The following is a 17212-nucleotide window of genomic DNA, read 5'->3' as shown; positions in this document are numbered from 1 at the left end:
AAACTCATCCACCCTGCTTGGATCCCAGGAGGGGAATCCTTCACAAAGGAGTATTACAGGGGAGCTCACACCACTCTCACTCTTTATGCTTCAGTCTTTTCCCTGCAGCACTGACAGAGATACCAGCAACAGATTGCTCCACACTGCTTTTTACAAAGCTCATCTTCTCAACTGTGCAAAAATTTGCAAGCTACAACCATGACTGATGACTTTTTTTGTATATTTTGTGTCTGCACTTACAATGTACCTTCTCCCACCTGAATGTCACAGCTACGAGCCTCAGTTTTCACGAGCCTGCAGTTGTTTGGCTTGCACTGAACAGATACAGCTCCAAGCTGTGAAACTCAGCAACATTTTCCAGGAAACCACTACATTTCAGCTGGTGCTCACAAGCTCAGCCCATGGAGGGATGTCTGTCATGTTTGCAGAAGCCATGGCCCAGTGTTACACCCAGAGCAGATGTGAGGTTTGGATGGGGAAGGAAGCAGGCTGGCATGTCCATAAAGTGTCTATGTGTTTAACTTCAATCACAACAAAAATACCAGCACAAACTATCAGTAAAAACTTGCTAAAAGGTAACAATTGCATCTTCAATGTCACTTATGAATTAATGATGTCAAATAAGTTGAATTTCCTCCAGTTCTTCTGGAGTTCTACATGAATTACCACACAGGGCAGAGATGCTGTCAAATGACTTCAGTCTTGACAGCATTCACAGGGCATTTTTGTAAGAGATTTATACACAAAATTACTGTAAGGAGAGCAGAAAGGAGATCTGAAAACCTTATTCAGACACCAGATGCTCCACTCAGAGAAAATATATCAAGTGCAGCTTTGCAATGCCTGTGCTGCAGCAGAGCCATGAGGAGATGGAAGAGTATTCTTGCTATCAGAGAGGAGAGGAGCCCAGAAGAAGATCCAAGCAGGGGAAGAATTCTGACTAATATTGGCAGGCTGGAAGAGTGACAGAAAAAACAAGTTCAGGTCTATGTTTAGACACATGCCAGTGAACAGATGCAAATCAGGATGTGACAGACTGGACAACAATCAGCCTTAGCTTCCAAATGAGGGGGACCAAATGCAGTAACAACTGGCAGGAGGTCTTAAAAACAGACCACAATGAGAGATAAATGAAATTGGTGAGCTCAATCTTCAAAAGACTCAGGAGAAACACAAAGCCTCACATGCACTAGAGTAGCTTCAGAGAGAATAAGCTGGTCTGTACTATCCATGGTTAGTGAGTATGGAAGCATTAATACACAGAAGGAAGATTTAAATAAAGTAGTGAGACAAAACCTCCAATTGTAATTCAGAATGGGAAAAAGTTTCACAATAGAGATGATACCATCTCAGATTAAAGATACATTTAAATAAGGTGCCCAAACTGCAACCTACAAACCAGAGCCTGCAGGAAGAATCTGTCTGCCCTGACGATCTCTGGCGTAATTTCTCTCTGGATCCTCCAAAGATTTAGGCAGAGAATGTGTACAGGTATTTTGAAAAGCTGTCCCTTGCTGCTCAGAGGGTACCACAACACCTCCTTCCTTAATAACCAGGCCTACATCTGCCATGTAGCCAAAACTCACAAAAGTGACCCATCTCATCATTTGTTGTGCACTTCCAGTTATCCAAAAGGAGTCACTGAAGTGGACTGCTCCAGTCAGGTGAACATCACCCATCTTTTATCTGTGTGGCAAAGGGGAGATCAATTTAATCCAGTGCAAAGCACCTTCAGAGAAAGCCACCAGGTCTAACCCACACAAAGCACTAGGACAGTGAACAAAGTGTTCCAGTCCTGTCTTAAAAGCTGATGGATAACTATTGATGGATGCTAATTGGCTGAAGTTAGCAACTCTGATTAAGCACAGTACAAGGAGAGCACAGATCCCTGGAGTTTGGGTTCCTGGCAAGCACACCTTGCTGTGATCACACTTTGTTTCCTTCATGTGCATGCTCTGCTAACAGGACAAGAACTCCCAAGAGTTACAGTGATTTTAGACAACACAATCTGTTCCAAATCTAGGTGCCTTTCAAATATCATGGCACATTATATTTGGCCTATTATTTCCATCTTTAAAGAACATGAAAAAATTACACTGCATTCTGCTTTAAAAATAAACTCCAAAGTTTAAAAAAAGTACATGAGTTAAGAGCCCTGCAAAGTTCTGGTTGCTTATATATGAAGGAAGGAGAGACTTGCAGTTGTAAAACCATTAAAAAGTCTTAGTTACATACTTACTCCTCTCACCCCTCCCACCTTTTTTCTCAGACTGCCTCTGACTTTGGATAGATGAACTGAGGAGTAAACGAACAGCTAGTAGGTTTCTTCATTATTCAATGTGTAGTGACGTTTTTTGCACATTAATCAAAACTTGTTCTGAATACCAAATTCAGAAGTTATTCACAGTTTAAGCACAGTGTCATAAAATATAGCATTTGAGAGCTTCAAACTTGAGCAGAGCTTCTTTTTAAGAAATTAGCAAAAGTTGGGAAGTAAAAGAGAAACAGACAAGAAGTTGTTTCCTCCATGGGAGGGCTGAAGCACAACAGCTGGTGCACCCAGGCTTCTGATATTGCTCATTTAATCCAAGATGATCTAGGAGCCTTTGTCTTCAGTGGCCATCTAAGATTCGCTCTGCTTGAAGGACTAAGGTAGATGCTGAATAATTTAATATTTTGGCAGATCAGGCGCACAGCCTTAAGTTAGTCAGTAAGAAAACAAGCTGGGACACAGCTAATGAACACCCCTGACAACTCTCAAGCAGCACCAAAGGACAGAAATTCTTTGAAAAATAAGAAGCAGTCAGTGCTTGCAGAAAACACTGAGTCTATGAGATCATCTTACCTCCAAGCAATTCCCTATCTCATTCATTAGAGACTTTCCAACCTCTGCAACAGAGAAAGAAACTAAAAAACAAGCAAACAAAACAAAGCAGGCTTCAAACCCCCATCTATTTCTATCTGCAAACCAGAATCCAGGCTCTATTGTATGGGAGGAAAAAACAGCATAAAACCATTCACATGCTCCAACATCCTTTTTGAGATAATTCTGCATCTGGTGTATGCATACAGGTATTAATTAATGACCCAGAACTAGTAGGGTGGTGTCACTGCTCACTTATACACAAAGATTGTATTGATTTCTTTTTAACAGCCAAACAGAGCTTTGGACCAGTGGTATCAAACCTACAAGATTTATCCCAATTAATTAATTGAATTAATTTCAATTTGGGGGGAAAGATGATGGATAAGAAAAGCTGAGTGCATTGTAATAGTCCTATTATAACAGCATAGCACCTGACCCTAACTTTCAAATGCTCTTTGTTCTACAGTCAGTGTTTCCAGAGTTTCTACTCTGAGTTCCTTTAGGATTTACCTAAGCAGCACACTACTTAAAACTTACAGCTCTAATTTCTCACCTTCCTGGGTATATTCTACAACTTCTCCATCTACACACTAAAATAAGTCCATTTCACTAAAATTACAAATTAAAATATTATTTTCACAATTAAATTTTGTTCTGCCTCCCTTCTCAAGAAGTGGAGACACTTTTACAAATTCCTAATATTCCATTTTTACAAATTCCTATTGTTTCCTGAGCCAAAAGACAGAACTAAAACAAGCCATCACAGCATTGAAAGTCACAAGCAGTTTTTTATTCTCATCAAACATTTGTGCAGCAGAAGCAGAGATCCCTCTTCCCAAACAGAAAGCAAAAAGGCCCCAAGCACCCCTGTCCATGTACTTAAATCATTTCTGTGACAGAGCTCAGGTTTGATCTCACCAAATGCCCTAAGAATTTTTTAGGTTGCATCAAATTCTCTTTGTGTACACAAATGTTTTTTTTTATGGGGCCAGCCTGAGAACAGGCACACAACTCCCTGGCTTTGAGGTCTGAATTAAGCATCAGACTACCAGAAAGGCATTTGTGCTACTAAAGGCTGCTTGCTGAATGATGCTTTATAGATTAGAGACACCCCTTGGCAAAACAAGCAAGAAAACAGTACTGAGAGGGGTTTTGAACCTTTTCCTAGCTCTACTTCAACTCTTCCTTTTGGTTTCTGCTTTATTAAGAAGCTGCACATAAGTACATTTACTACAGTATTTTTTTAAAGAAAAGCTACTTTCAAATCTGCTTCAGATTTAAAGAGATGTCAGACAGTTCTAAGAGCAAGAAAGACAGTATTTGACCTGCTAATTTAAATATCTACCCTAATTTCAGCTTAGATTTTGTGAATTGTCCTTCAAAACCCACACAAAAATTCAGAAAACTGACTAAAATAAGATGATTACACAGTATAAACATCATGCCTGAGACACAATGCATATGTTAAAAAAGCACAGTATTACAAATCCTCAGCTTTCCAGTTTCTGTATTTCAGACATCTATAATGCTTGACAGATTTTGAAGCAAAGATCAAATTAACATCCTCCTCGATTTCAAATATTACTTTTGCCTTGTTTTCCACTACAGAAGACTAACTAGATTATAAAATAATGCCTTACCAGATGTTGTCATTTGTCCATTACTTAATTACTGCTTCCAGAGCCACAGAGGGTAATTTCCCCAAACACGCTCTAAACATTTATTCCAGAATCCACTGAAAGCAAATGTGCAGAATTCAGATGCTGAGACTGGTTGGGTTTAGCACTGGAGGGAATGGGGAGGTAGGCAGAGGAGGTATGAACACATTCAAATATTAACATTAAATCTAATAACTAAAAATTAACCACATATTTTGGTTTAAAGATTCAGACGATGCCATCTGCATCACGCATAAAGGTCCTCACAATTCACAGCCCAACCATCTTTCCCCCACATAACCAATCTCTCCCTTTGGAAGCGCTGACACGTTGCTTGGCAATGCCACCCCACCTCGGGGAGGATACCCAGCAGCCCTTTTCTGTCTGCCTGGCAGCCTGACTGTGCTGCACAGGTGTCCCATCCATGCAGACAAAGAGAGGCTCTGCGAGTGCACTGACGTCACTGCAGCCCCAGAATAGCAGCTCCCATGCACATCTCATACTCCAGGGCTACAGGAAACCAAACCATCCCCTCCTGCTCAAGTATAAAATGAACGGGCACAGATATGTGCTGGGAATACCAATTTAATATATCCTGCACTAAGTGACATTCTGTTTGTTGCATAGCAACAGGAATCTACTGCAGAAAAACAATATGGAACTTTTTTTTTCCCCCCACTTGCCAAGCTACAATTAACCCCAGTCTTCCTGAGAAACAGAATATCCACAGCATAAACATTACCTTTGCCACCAGTTCACCATCTCTAGCATTTATTCTGTTCTATATTAAAATGATTTTGTGCATTTAAGTGGCTGGAGGGTAGGGTGCTGCCAATAGAAAATTCCCTGCTGCAGTGCATATGGCCAGCAACATTTTAATTCTTTAATAATGACCAATAAAAAGTTCTTAGATGCACAAAACTTCCATTCTTAAGCATTAAATGCTTTTGTCATTTTAAAACATTTCTGTCATACTATGTAAAAAAAAAATAAAGCACTCAAATTCTGAAAGAAAAGCCTATGGCTTTATTCCCAAATGGTTTTGCTTTGTTTTGTTTGGGGGATTGGTTTTGTCTTACAAAATATAAAAAATGAGCACCTACCCAAACTACTTTGAAGTTAAAATTAGTTTATCTTCAGATTTCATAACAATGTAGGCACACTTAAACCCTGTGCCTCTTCATGGGAAAGTTTTCTATAAGACAGTAAGAATTGCACAAGATTTCCCCATGTTCCCAAAAGAACAAGAAAATTACAATCACTCAAGAGGCTGGGAAATGGATACATTGATCCATCATAAATTATATAAAAATACGCAGCAGCAAATTGGAGAGAATCCTCTCTCAGCTTTTTGTTTCTTTGCTAGCTCTTTTTTACCAGGCAAAGCTCATGGATAAAAATACCTGATAAGTGGGCTTTGGGGTGAGTCTAGTCCCTAGAGCCGCCCCAAGCACAGACACACTCAGGGCCCAGGAGGTTAGTTCAATTCAGGATGAAAAAAAAAGTGAAATTTTAAATACATGGATTCAAAATCTGGGCAATGCTGAGACTAGTACTACATAAATCACCAAAGCTGCAAGCATTCCTCACAGTTACATGAACAGCCTTCATATCAAGATTTTCTTTTTATTGTTGGGGCAGGGAGCACTACAAGAGGAGAGGTCTCTTGATCCATCTGCCCTAAGAAAAGGAGGCATGGAAATTCAAGGCAAGATATTCTGGGTACTCAGAATTTGCTTAACAATTAGATAGAGAGTACACTCCTCTATCCTGTGGTAACTGGGGATTTCAACAGGGAAAATAAAATTCTACTATTAAGTGTTATTAAGCATTAGTCATGTCTAAAGATGCAAGCCTTGCAATGCAATCCACTTCTATCTGCATCCTACAGATTTACTACACAAAAGTCACACCAGTGACCAAGACTGTGTCTTCACAAAAATAACAAACATGTGCTCTTTTAAAAAGGCATTCCAAGCATCCTTTTCCCCCAATGGCTTCCAGCAGTCAGATGATTCGAAGGAAAATATATCTTGATGCTTTAGATGGAAACAGTGACATTTGAAAAGTATTCTCACAGGTTTACTTTCTGACATTGCTCTCTGCAATGCCATCTCCACTTCCTTTATGCAGACATCATCTTTGTAGGGTAATACAAAAACAAATTGCAGTTTAAATAGATCCTACAGCTGCTAACCTGTTTTCAAGCACCCAATTCCTTAACCTCTGAAATAAGAATTATACCAAATATTGCTATGAGGTCAGACATCAAACCATGAGCTACCTACAAAAAAATAAACCACACTGTAACATTTACCTGTATCTGCAACAATCCACACAGTACAAAATCTCCACATGATGTCTCCAAATAATTGAGCAACTTTCTGAGGAACTCAGCCTTTGGGTGTGTGAAATTGCCCGTGTCCTGTTCCCCACCACTGCAGCAGGTGATCTAATGAAATATATTGCCTCTCCTTATAAAACCTTTGTCATGTTCATAAATTTAGAGCAACACAGCAACAGCATTCATAACCTGCAAGGCAACCTTTGTGTTTGTCATCCTGCCATCCATTTGTGGATTTAGCTATTGTTGGAAGCTATGTTCCTGTGACAATTACAGGAGCGCAGACCTGTTCCATCAGTGACTAAGAAAGGTACACAAAATAAAAGGAATACCCTTTGGTTTCAAAGTCACCTTTACAGTATGCCAAAGAAAAAGCCTGAAGCCACCCTATTCCTCCAAGCTTTATGAACACACTACTCAAAGATACTGACAGAATACAAAATCAAATCCCTGAGTGCAGCAGTCCAGATTTCTTCATCTCACAATTCAATGCAAGGTCAGATGATAAGTGCAGCAGAAATCATTCTGAGGATAATTCATACATGATGCAGTTAACACAGCTGATTCACCAAACCAAGGGCTACTGGACTCATCAATCAGTGTGGAATTAAAACAATGATTTCCACCACAATCCTTCAGATTGCAGCATGAGATCTTGAAGATGCAAAATCTATTTGGCTGACTTGTTTTATGTGCTTACTGCTTTGGTCTTCTTGCTCAACCCCAAAGTAAAAATTTTCATCCAAAAGCCAGTACTGCATTTCCACTAAAAACCCAAGGAAACCATTGAAATGGTACAAAACCTCATTGTCAATTACTCTCCCAAACACATAACACTGAAGAAGCAGCTGAACAGCAACTTGTGTTAGAGTTCAAGCAATTACTACTCAAGTGCTCTAATCATTCATCTCCTCATCCTCCTACTCGTGATTAGACACAGGTTCCCTGCTCGTTTTCCAAAATGGACCTCTCTCCTCAGCCTTCCCTTGGTGAGAACAACACTGAGCTGCAAAGTTCAGTCCTCCCTGAGCCCTGGAACAGCAGGCTCTGACCAAGGGGGAAAGCACTGGCTACCAGAGACTAGGGACAGAACTACTGCCTCCACACCAGACAGTTCATATCTGACTGGAAAGCAGTCCTGTGTTCCAAACGTGTTCATTTCATGTACATACATCACACACCTCCTGCACCATCCTCCTAATGTGATTCAACTAAGTAGATTGGTGTATAACAATAAATTGAAATAAAATATAATCTCTGACCATATTCAGAGATTTCTATCAAAGCAGAAGTATTCTGAACTAGGAAAAAAAGTATCTCTAAACATAATTTTTTTTTAAATAAGTCAGTATTTCTGCTAGAGTAGTACATAACGAAAACCTCTTAAGTAGCACATTCAGTGATTAAATTTACATATACAAATGGTAAATTTCAATACTGTTCATTTTCCTAGTGCTGGCATTCATTTTTTTTTTTTCCACTATTCACCATTTTGATTCATTACGTCTGCCAAAATTGGGCTTATTTGGATCAGGTTTCACTGTTTGGTCAGTCTGGCCACACCATCTATTTCAGACCATAGGTAACTATGTTTATTCTGGAGTTGTGAAGTTCATTTACCATCACCAACAGTAGCCAATTGCAGATTTCTAAAAACAGGCTTTGCAAATGCATTCAAAAACACAAAACAAGTTTTCTAGGAAAGTTTCACTGTGTATGGTTTTAAACACAAATCCAACAATATTTTTTAAAAAAAATCAGTTTTATTAAACTTAGGCTGGGTACTCTTAAAGAAGAGCCAGCATTGTTTAATGGACTAAGGCTTGCCAAATGGATCATACATTTTCCTCAAATACCAACAAGAGTTCAACACAGGAGATTTTAATAATAAAAGGTGCACACATCACTATGCACTGTTTATAGAAGACTCTTTTATAGAAGCTTTTAAAAGAAAGCAAAGGGCAATGAGATTTTTATAGAACAGGAAAATACAGGGAGAAAACAAGTTTTCAAAATGAGTAGCAGTGCACAGTGTTCATTGTAATGCATTATTGACATGAAAAACATACACTAACTAGAAAAGGAAAATTCATGCTCATCTGGAGCTGGAAGCTTGGAGCCTGAAAAAAGCCACATATTCACCATAAGTTATTGGAAGAACTAGTGATTTTAGGCAGCAATACTGCCAGGTTCAATGCCCAGATTTACTCAGAGCACATGCTGAAGACACATTTGCAAAGCCAACCAGAGAGCTGAAAGGAACCTAAAACTACCAACCACCTCTCTCCACCAGTGCCAATAAAAATACCACTAATGCAGCACTATTGAAAGTTTTGTTGGAAATACATGAACTACAACAGAGTCTTAAATCATCTTTCCATTTAGTACTTCCATTTTCAATCCATATGACAGGAAAAAAAATGCAGCTTAATGGAAATCTCCACAAAATATAAAGTTCCAGCAGACATGACCACTTACAAAGACATATTGGTCTACACAGCTGAAATAGAAAAGTGTTCACCAGGAGCCAGATGGGACCACATAAAACTCTACCTAAACTACAAGCCCTTCAAAGCATTTCAGTTTAAAAGTTGCTTTCACTGTATGGTAACCAGCAATAAACTGACAGAAGTCAGTTAAACTGCATTTTAGGAAATTGCTTTAAGGACCTACATAGGAATTTATCTCCTCTAAAAAGAAAATTTAAATCTTTCTTTACTTGCTATAAAACTGCAACTAATGCATAATATAGGCCTCAGTTATATCAATGATTACTCTTGCTCTTTTACCATTCTGCTTAATTCCAGGTTTTAAAAGTTCTCTTCTGAACTAGGTACCAAGTATACTTCAGCAAACCACAGTCCTGCCTTACCTTCTGTGTGGAATTTGCAGTAAGCATAGACTATTTTGTAATCCAGTTCAGGAAACAGAAATTTCAAATTTGTGAAGAAAAGACAATGAAGAACAGTTTCAAACAAAACCCTTCCAATTGGATTTGTGCTGCACACTAGAAGTTTATAGAGTTATTTCTGGCAGCACACCAGTCCAGCAAAGCAGCATTTTTGTATCACCCTCTGGAGTGCAATCAGTTTCCACTTCTTTCTCCCATACTTCACCTGGTGTCAGCACCTTTCTTTACCATAATAAAAATAAAAAGTCAAAACACACAACACCAACTCACACACTCAGCAAAGAAGCAGACCAGTTTTGTTCTAAACCGAAATTGTTTTTACCATTCTTCTTTTACATAAAACAGCTTTGCCTGGAGAATTTTCAATATGTGAAACCAAGAGCAGAATATTTCTTTTGCCTGAATATTGGTGGTGTTTTCTTTTAACGAGCCTTGCCTAAAGATTACTCACAGAGACAAGAGAGTTGTACTTCAATTCCTCACACTAACTTGTGCACTGATTCCCCAAACATGTGCTTGTTACAAGCAGTTCAGCTGGAAAGACTGATCTGAAATGGACTGACACATCATCCCACATCCCTGCTCTCCACCAGGCTGTCACCAGCTTTGGGCAGGAGCCCCAGAGAGATGTCACATCACCTCCCCAGCAGCAGTTCCAAAAGCTGCCATACAGAGCCATAACATCAGGAGCAGCAAAAACCAGCACAGGCTGCTAAGCACAACATCCCCATTCTCTTCTGAAGTCTTTTAACATTTCTCATGAAACAGCTACAGAGAAGGAGACTTGTAATATATGATAGCAGGGAAAAGGTTTGGCAATTAGAAGGATAATTTATTAAGAGTATTTGAAGTAAAATTCAACATTTTCCTCTGTAACCAGTATTGCTACAGAGCATTTTCAAATCAGACTCAATTACTTAGACACACGTTTTTATTTCTCATGTTAGAAAATTTGAAAGGTGAAATAAGGTGGTGCAGCTATTTCTAAAAGGGGGAAAAGTTTCTGTGTATTATCCAGCCAAGAAAAGCTCCATACAAACAATGTTCTTCTCCAGGTTAGTGAGAACCCATGGGAAGTTAGGAAAGGCACAGCAGGGACACAACAGTGGCTCCTCACCGCAGGTTTAAATACAGGCAGGTACAAGAGCAGCTTCACTCCCACATCAATCCCAAGAACACAAAGTAGCTGTATTGAATTCCCAAGGACTGGCAGGGCAAGGTGGGGTGGGAGAGCGAGGCAGGCACCAACAAATAACACAGCTGACAGCTCAGCAAGGCTGATGTGACTTCAGTCTCTGCTACATTTAATGTGAGCTGTGACTAGAAATCAATTTTTTATTAATTGAACACAAAAAGCACCTATCCTCTGCTCTCTCTCACCACTACAGCACTCTTAAAACCTAAACATGCCTGATGTTTAAAGAGCTGGCACATGGATTTCTCCACTGCTGAGTGGAAGCAGGCACGAACTGTCAAAAGCAATTCTAGATGAAAGGTCAAAGCAAAGAAGGGAATAATATCTGTTTCACAAAAATACATTTGCTCTCTCTAGTAATGAAAGCAAATGACTCTATGCAGTAGTTCAATAACCCACTTCTATAATAGTTCCACATGAGCTGCCCTGGCATGGCAAGGAGCAGCCCTCATTACAAAGTATTTCCAATCACATGCCTGAGGCACAGCCCAGAGACGTCACTTAGGGCAAAGCATCCACTGAAACAGGTGCTGGGAGAAAAATGTTTCTGCTTTTTATGGAAGTGGAGAAAAAAGGCTTTTAGGCTGGAGTGGCCTGAAGCAGGATGCCAACTAACTCGCTCTTGTTTTCTGACCTCCAACAGCAAACATGAAACCCTGAACCAGAGTCAAGGAAAAACTTGTACATGCCCTTTCCAGAGAGCATTCCTCAATTATACACACTCCCAGACTGTTTCTAATTTTTAGAGGCTGACAACACAATTGCTAAGATGGTCATAAATAGCTTTGTCTAAAAAAATTGGATTCTCATTCCTGCAACTCTCCATTCACAGGGCAAATTTTTAAAGATTTATACTTTTACTATTAAAATAATTCACTAAACTACCCAGAGGCCTTGGGGGCAAAACAGCTGTCAGATCCCATATCAGGTGGGCAGAAACAGCCTGTCCAAAAATTACTTGCAACTGTCACAAATAAAGTGCAAGCTAAAGACCACACTTCTATCAGACAGATGACTCAGTCCATCTGTTAGTATACTTAAGAACAAGGAAAGTAACCTGAATTTTTGTATCCACCTGAAAAAAAAATACCCTGCCCACACCACCAATTTTTCTCTTGAGATACAAGCAATTTTAGGAACTGTATTGCTTGCAGTTATGCATATCCAGTCTAATTTAACTGCCTGCTTGCACTTCCAACATTTTGTCAAATATTTCTCAACTAAATTAAGCCTCCTATTTCAAATACACCATTCGGGCAAGTATTAAAACTAAAGGCACAATTCCAAAGAGTTACCTTACGTATCCAAGAATAACTTAATGTCACCATCAAATTGATGGCCTTGCTTCTGTGCTGTTTCACCACCTTAAATAACTGCAGTTATTGCAGCAGACTGAAGTGTACTATTGTCTCTAATAATGCTTTTGGTGTACCCACTTTCCTGGAAACCCAGGAAATGTGTGTGGGTTCCTCCAAGCATTCCTAGTCCTAATGGAGGTTCGTGTTTTGTTACTTGTGCTGTGGGCTTGCACTCAGTAAACACTGAGTATGGGATTAGTTTTCTTAGCACAACACTTAAAACACAATGAAGGCTTACCAATCCAGGCACAAAAAATGCTGACTTTTACATAATAACATGAAGTGCATTCTGTAGCAATATATTTGAGCAGAAAAGCTGCTGATTGTAAGTAAATGGAAATTTCAGTGTGGTTTAGATACCACAAATTTAGCCACTTTTTTAGCTTGAAAACACAAGCGAGAATATGACATGACTTTTCAGAAACGGCAAAATCTATAGTGATTTAGCTGTTTGCCCTATCTAAACATGGAAGGAAATTCACATATATATGATATAGTATATAGATAGTATATAGTGTATAGATGGGCATAGTAGCCCATCATAAACACAAAGTATTATACTGGAAATACTCAAATTTAAAATTTCTAAAAAACGCTGTTTCTTTCCCAGTTCTTGGGAACTTGGGTAATGAAACCTGACTAAGCAGCCTGCTTTCTGACCAGCACACTAATGAAAAACAATTCTTTCCCACACAAAGAAATGGATGTAGTAATCCCAAGAGAAGGCTGTACAGTTTGATTTTTAACAAAGTCAGTATCTTGTAAAGCTCATTTGTTTTTATTGGAGTTAACACTCAAAATGAGCCTGATATGCAAAAAAAAAAAAAAAAAAAGAAAAAAAGAAGGTAATTCAGTTAACCTTCAGTGCAGAATCCCAGCTCTAGCAGCAGAGTTGTGTTTACCAGCTTCTGTAACACAGACTTCAACATATGCTACAATAAAAGTCTGCTCACACACGTTCTTGTACAAACAGGATGGAAATCATGCTTTTACTAGAACAGGGGCACCAAACTCTGCTGTTACCTGCATCCTCACCACCTTCCAGTCAGCTGGTGAATGGAAACTCCCCTGAAAATGCCCATTCCTGGATACCTATTATATTGTAAGTGCTCTCAGGAAAGTGGATTAGGGGCAGCACTTCTGTCAGCCGAGCAGAGCACAAAGAGAGCAACAGGTGTCCGTGGGAATCAGCTGTTTACCTAGGGCAGGAGACACAGATACACACTGCCCTATTCAAGCACCAAGTAACCTCATACTCAGGCTAGACCATTTCACTGGGATATTCAATATTCAGGGTTTCTCTGCAACCTAAAACCCCGAACAGATGTTATTCAAATAGCATATCATTTCAATTTGAATACAAAGCAGACTTCTGCAAGAATTAATTCTTGTGGAGTGTCGGTGTTTGTGTCTCACAAAGCTGCTGGTTATTTGAACATTTAAAGATGCTCTTCACAACGATGTTTAGTATTATCTGACAGAAGGGAAATCAGTTTCCTCTTTGGTAACTGACCAGCTAAACACCCAGACAAGACACAAGATCTTAACATAAAATCATCAGAATTAGTTCAGGCTCATGATGGCTGAAGAAAAGCTAAAACATAGGAGAGAAAGTGAAGGTGCTTCCCCCTCACCTATTTATTTTATTTTTTTGGAGCACCAACTGCACACTTACCTGCCCAAGAGCAATGACAGAATGCAGTTTACTCATCCCACGAGACCATCAATATTGTGCCAGAAGTATATTTTTGGTATGAACTGCTAAGATTTAACAGCATCTGCAAACACAGGAGCTGTATATGAAATGCTGGTTGCTCGTCCCATCTGCCCTGCCACTCCTCACCCATCAGACCTCGCCTTGACCAGCAAATGCACATTAAAAGTCATTGCCTGAACATATACAGCATGAAGATATTGTTTGAACATGTTTCAGAAATATACCATCAACTATAGTCTAAACAAGCCCAAAGAGAGAGCAGTGCAGTGAAAGCTTGCCATTGTACTGGAGTCGGACCAATTAAACAAAACTGAGGGAGTTTAATAGTGCCTCTATAGAGAGAAAATACTTCTTTAACCACATCATTTTTTTAGCCTGTGTAGTTTAATTGGTACAGCTTGTTTCTTTTTTTCCAGAGGGCTGGAACCAAGCGTTCTGGAAGTCAGTTTCCTTTGAAACACCCCAGGACCACTCATCAGAGCAGCCCTCCAAATCACAACTGCATCTCCCCCTCAGCAGCCTGATGCTCTCCAGGCAGGGCAGAAAGCTCCAAGGCCAGTAATATATTCATTTACCTACATTTACTCACTGCTGCAAGTCAGCTATTCAAACACCTAAATAAGCAACCTAAGGGTAGGTTCAGCCTAGACACTTTCCTGTTGTGCTGGTTGAGAGGAATACTTGTGCTCCCTCCAAGCTGGCACAAGTCCTAGCACACATACAGCTACACTAGCTCTCCTCGCTCAGCATCACCCTCACAATTAAAGAACCTTTTTGCCAGCACGAATCCCAAACTTCCATGGGGCTTCCCGAGGTATTTGTGCCAAGCCTTGCTCGATTAGCAGCGTTCACTGTGCTGAAGGCTGTCAAGATAATTAAAAAGAACACCTCTGCTTAAAGGATCTGGAGACAAACTTGTAGGTTTTTCCAAGTTCGTTCGCAGGATATCTGACTTCTACATGAGCAACACGAATAACTGAAAATAAATTATCACAAGACAAAACAAAGCTTAAAATAACGCGGGACATAAATATCCACAGTTAACAAAGAAAACTCGAGGGAAATACAGGAACACAATTCTAAACAAAACAGCGGGGAGATTGTTCCCATGCTTCCCGCTGCAACGCTACCCTTTCCCCTGAATGTGCACTGAATGAGGGAATCCTCGCAGTACAAAGAATTTTATTATGATTTTCCTGTAATTGACAAGGAATTCCAATGGCTCGTCAGTTTTACGCAGCAGAGGAATTTGCCCACTTTGATCACGCAAACCTTGCCGGACCCCTACTCCAAAGGACCTCACAGTCGTGTCTTTAAGACAAAGAACGCTCATATCCAACTGCAAGGCAGACAATAACTTCCAGGCGAAAGGAAAAAAAAAAAAAAAAAAAGAAAGGGAAGGCATGAGTAACTCGTTTCCCCAGCTGTCTGAGAGAGGGGCAGGCCTACAGGGAGCACGGCGGCGTCCCCGGGCAGCCGGACCGGCGCTCGCCCGGCCACCGAGCCGCATTTCTCACCGGGTCCTGCACCAATCCACAGAGGAGATTATGGAAACGGAACAGGCGCTAAAAGCGAGCTGGGGGGAGGATGGCGGGGGGGAAGGGGGGAGGCAGAAAATCGCCTTCGAATGAATGAAGCCGGCGGGGAGCGGAGTTCCCGGCGGGAAGGCGGCAGGCAGGCACCCACCTCCCCGCCTGCCGCCCCCAGCCGCGGCCACCTCTGTGTTTACATCGCGCACCTCCGAACGCGGCACTTCCCCGGCTGCCGAGAGGGGGATCCCCCTCCCCGCTTCCCCCCGGCGCCTCTTTATTGATTACCGAGGGAAAAGCCCAGCTGCTGCTGCAATGCAACACGCGCCGGCTAAGGCGGAGGGAAAAGGGGGAGAAGAAAAAAAAAAAACCACCACCGGCAGAGAAAGAAAGGAGCCGGGTGCTCGGGGCTCACGCCGTGCCCGGCCCGGGGGAGGCGCCGCGGCGGGGCCGCCCCCCGCCCCGGACTCGGGCCCTGCCGCCGCCCCCCGACCGCAACTTCGCCGCCGCCGCGGGGGGACGGGGACGGCGGGCCGCCCTTCCCCCGCCGCCACTAACAATGGGCCCTTCCCCCACCGCGGGGCTCCCCTCGGCCCGGCCCCCTCCCCCGCCGCCGGCCGATCCCCCCGGCTCCCAGTGCCCTTCCCGTTCCCGGCCGTGCGCCGTCCGAGCCGGGGGGCGCGGAGCATCGCCCCCCAGCCCGCGCCCGCCGCCCGCTCCGGAGCCGGCCGCTCACCTCATGGTGCTGCCCGCGGTCGGGGAGCCGCTCCCGCTGCCTCGCTCCCTGCTGCGCCGCCTCCCCCGCCCCGCTCCGCCGCTCGCCGCGTCCCCGCAGAGCGAGACCCCCGGAGAGCGAGACCCCCGCCCGGCAGCGCCGCCCGCCCGCCCGCTCCGCCGCTCCCTCCGCCGCCGGGCCGGGCCAGACCACCGCGGGGAGCCGGGGGTGGGAGGGGACGGGAGAGGTGGGGGAAAGGGGCGGGGAGGAGCGAACCACCGCGCGGGAAGGGCGGGGGGAAAGGAGGAGGAGGAGACCGCGAACGGGCGGGCGGGGGCGGCCGGAGACACCGGCGGGGCCGCGGGAGCGGCGGCGGCCGGGGGTGCGGGAGCGGCGGCGGGCGGGAGGAGAGAGAGAGGGAGGGAGGAAGGGGCGGGCGGCGGCGGAGGAGGCCGCGCCCACCGCCGCGCTGTGCCCGGGCGGCTCGCTGGGGCTCGGCGGCCCCGGCGCGGGGTGGCGGGGGTGGAGGGACGGCCCGGCCGCAGGTGAGGCGGCGGCAGGAGCGGCGGCTCCTCGGGAGAACTGCCCGCCCGCCCGCGGCAGCGTCTTCCCCGGCGGCCTCGGGAGTCGCCCCGGAGCGGAGGGGCGGGATGGGCTCCCGGAGAGCCGCGTCCCGACGTGTGAACAGCTCCGCCCGTCCGCTGAGCCTGCCCCGCTCGGCCCCGCGCTGCCCGCCCCGGGCTCGGTCCGGCCCGGCCCGCAGTCCCTGCCCGGTGCGGGAGCGAACACGGAGCCCCCGAGTCCCCATGCCCGAGTTCGGCAGGCACCGCGGGCAGCGGCCCCTCGGTGCCCCGGGAGCCGGTGGCCCAAGCCTTTCTCAGGAATTCTGCAGGAATGTTATTGCTGCACCTTTCGGTAG

General features: G+C 43.4%; 1 protein-coding gene across 7 annotated transcripts in view; it reads right to left on the bottom strand.

Annotated features, from left to right (window-relative positions):
• ENAH (ENAH actin regulator) overlaps positions 1–16434 on the bottom strand; it is an 89916-nt gene extending 73482 nt beyond the window's left edge. For all 7 annotated transcript variants that reach the window (XM_058019987.1, XM_058019989.1, XM_058019991.1 and 4 more), the window contains exon 1: positions 16315–16434. In XM_058019987.1, the coding sequence (XP_057875970.1) occupies positions 16315–16319 (5 nt within the window). In that variant the 5' untranslated portion in view covers positions 16320–16434. The remainder of the gene's footprint in view (positions 1–16314) is intronic.
• Between the last annotated feature and the right edge of the window lie 778 nt (positions 16435–17212).

This window comes from Melospiza georgiana, chromosome 3 (genome assembly GCF_028018845.1).
Source record: "Melospiza georgiana isolate bMelGeo1 chromosome 3, bMelGeo1.pri, whole genome shotgun sequence".
NCBI lineage: Eukaryota > Metazoa > Chordata > Aves > Passeriformes > Passerellidae > Melospiza > Melospiza georgiana.
This window is presented reverse-complemented; position numbering and strand designations above follow the sequence as displayed.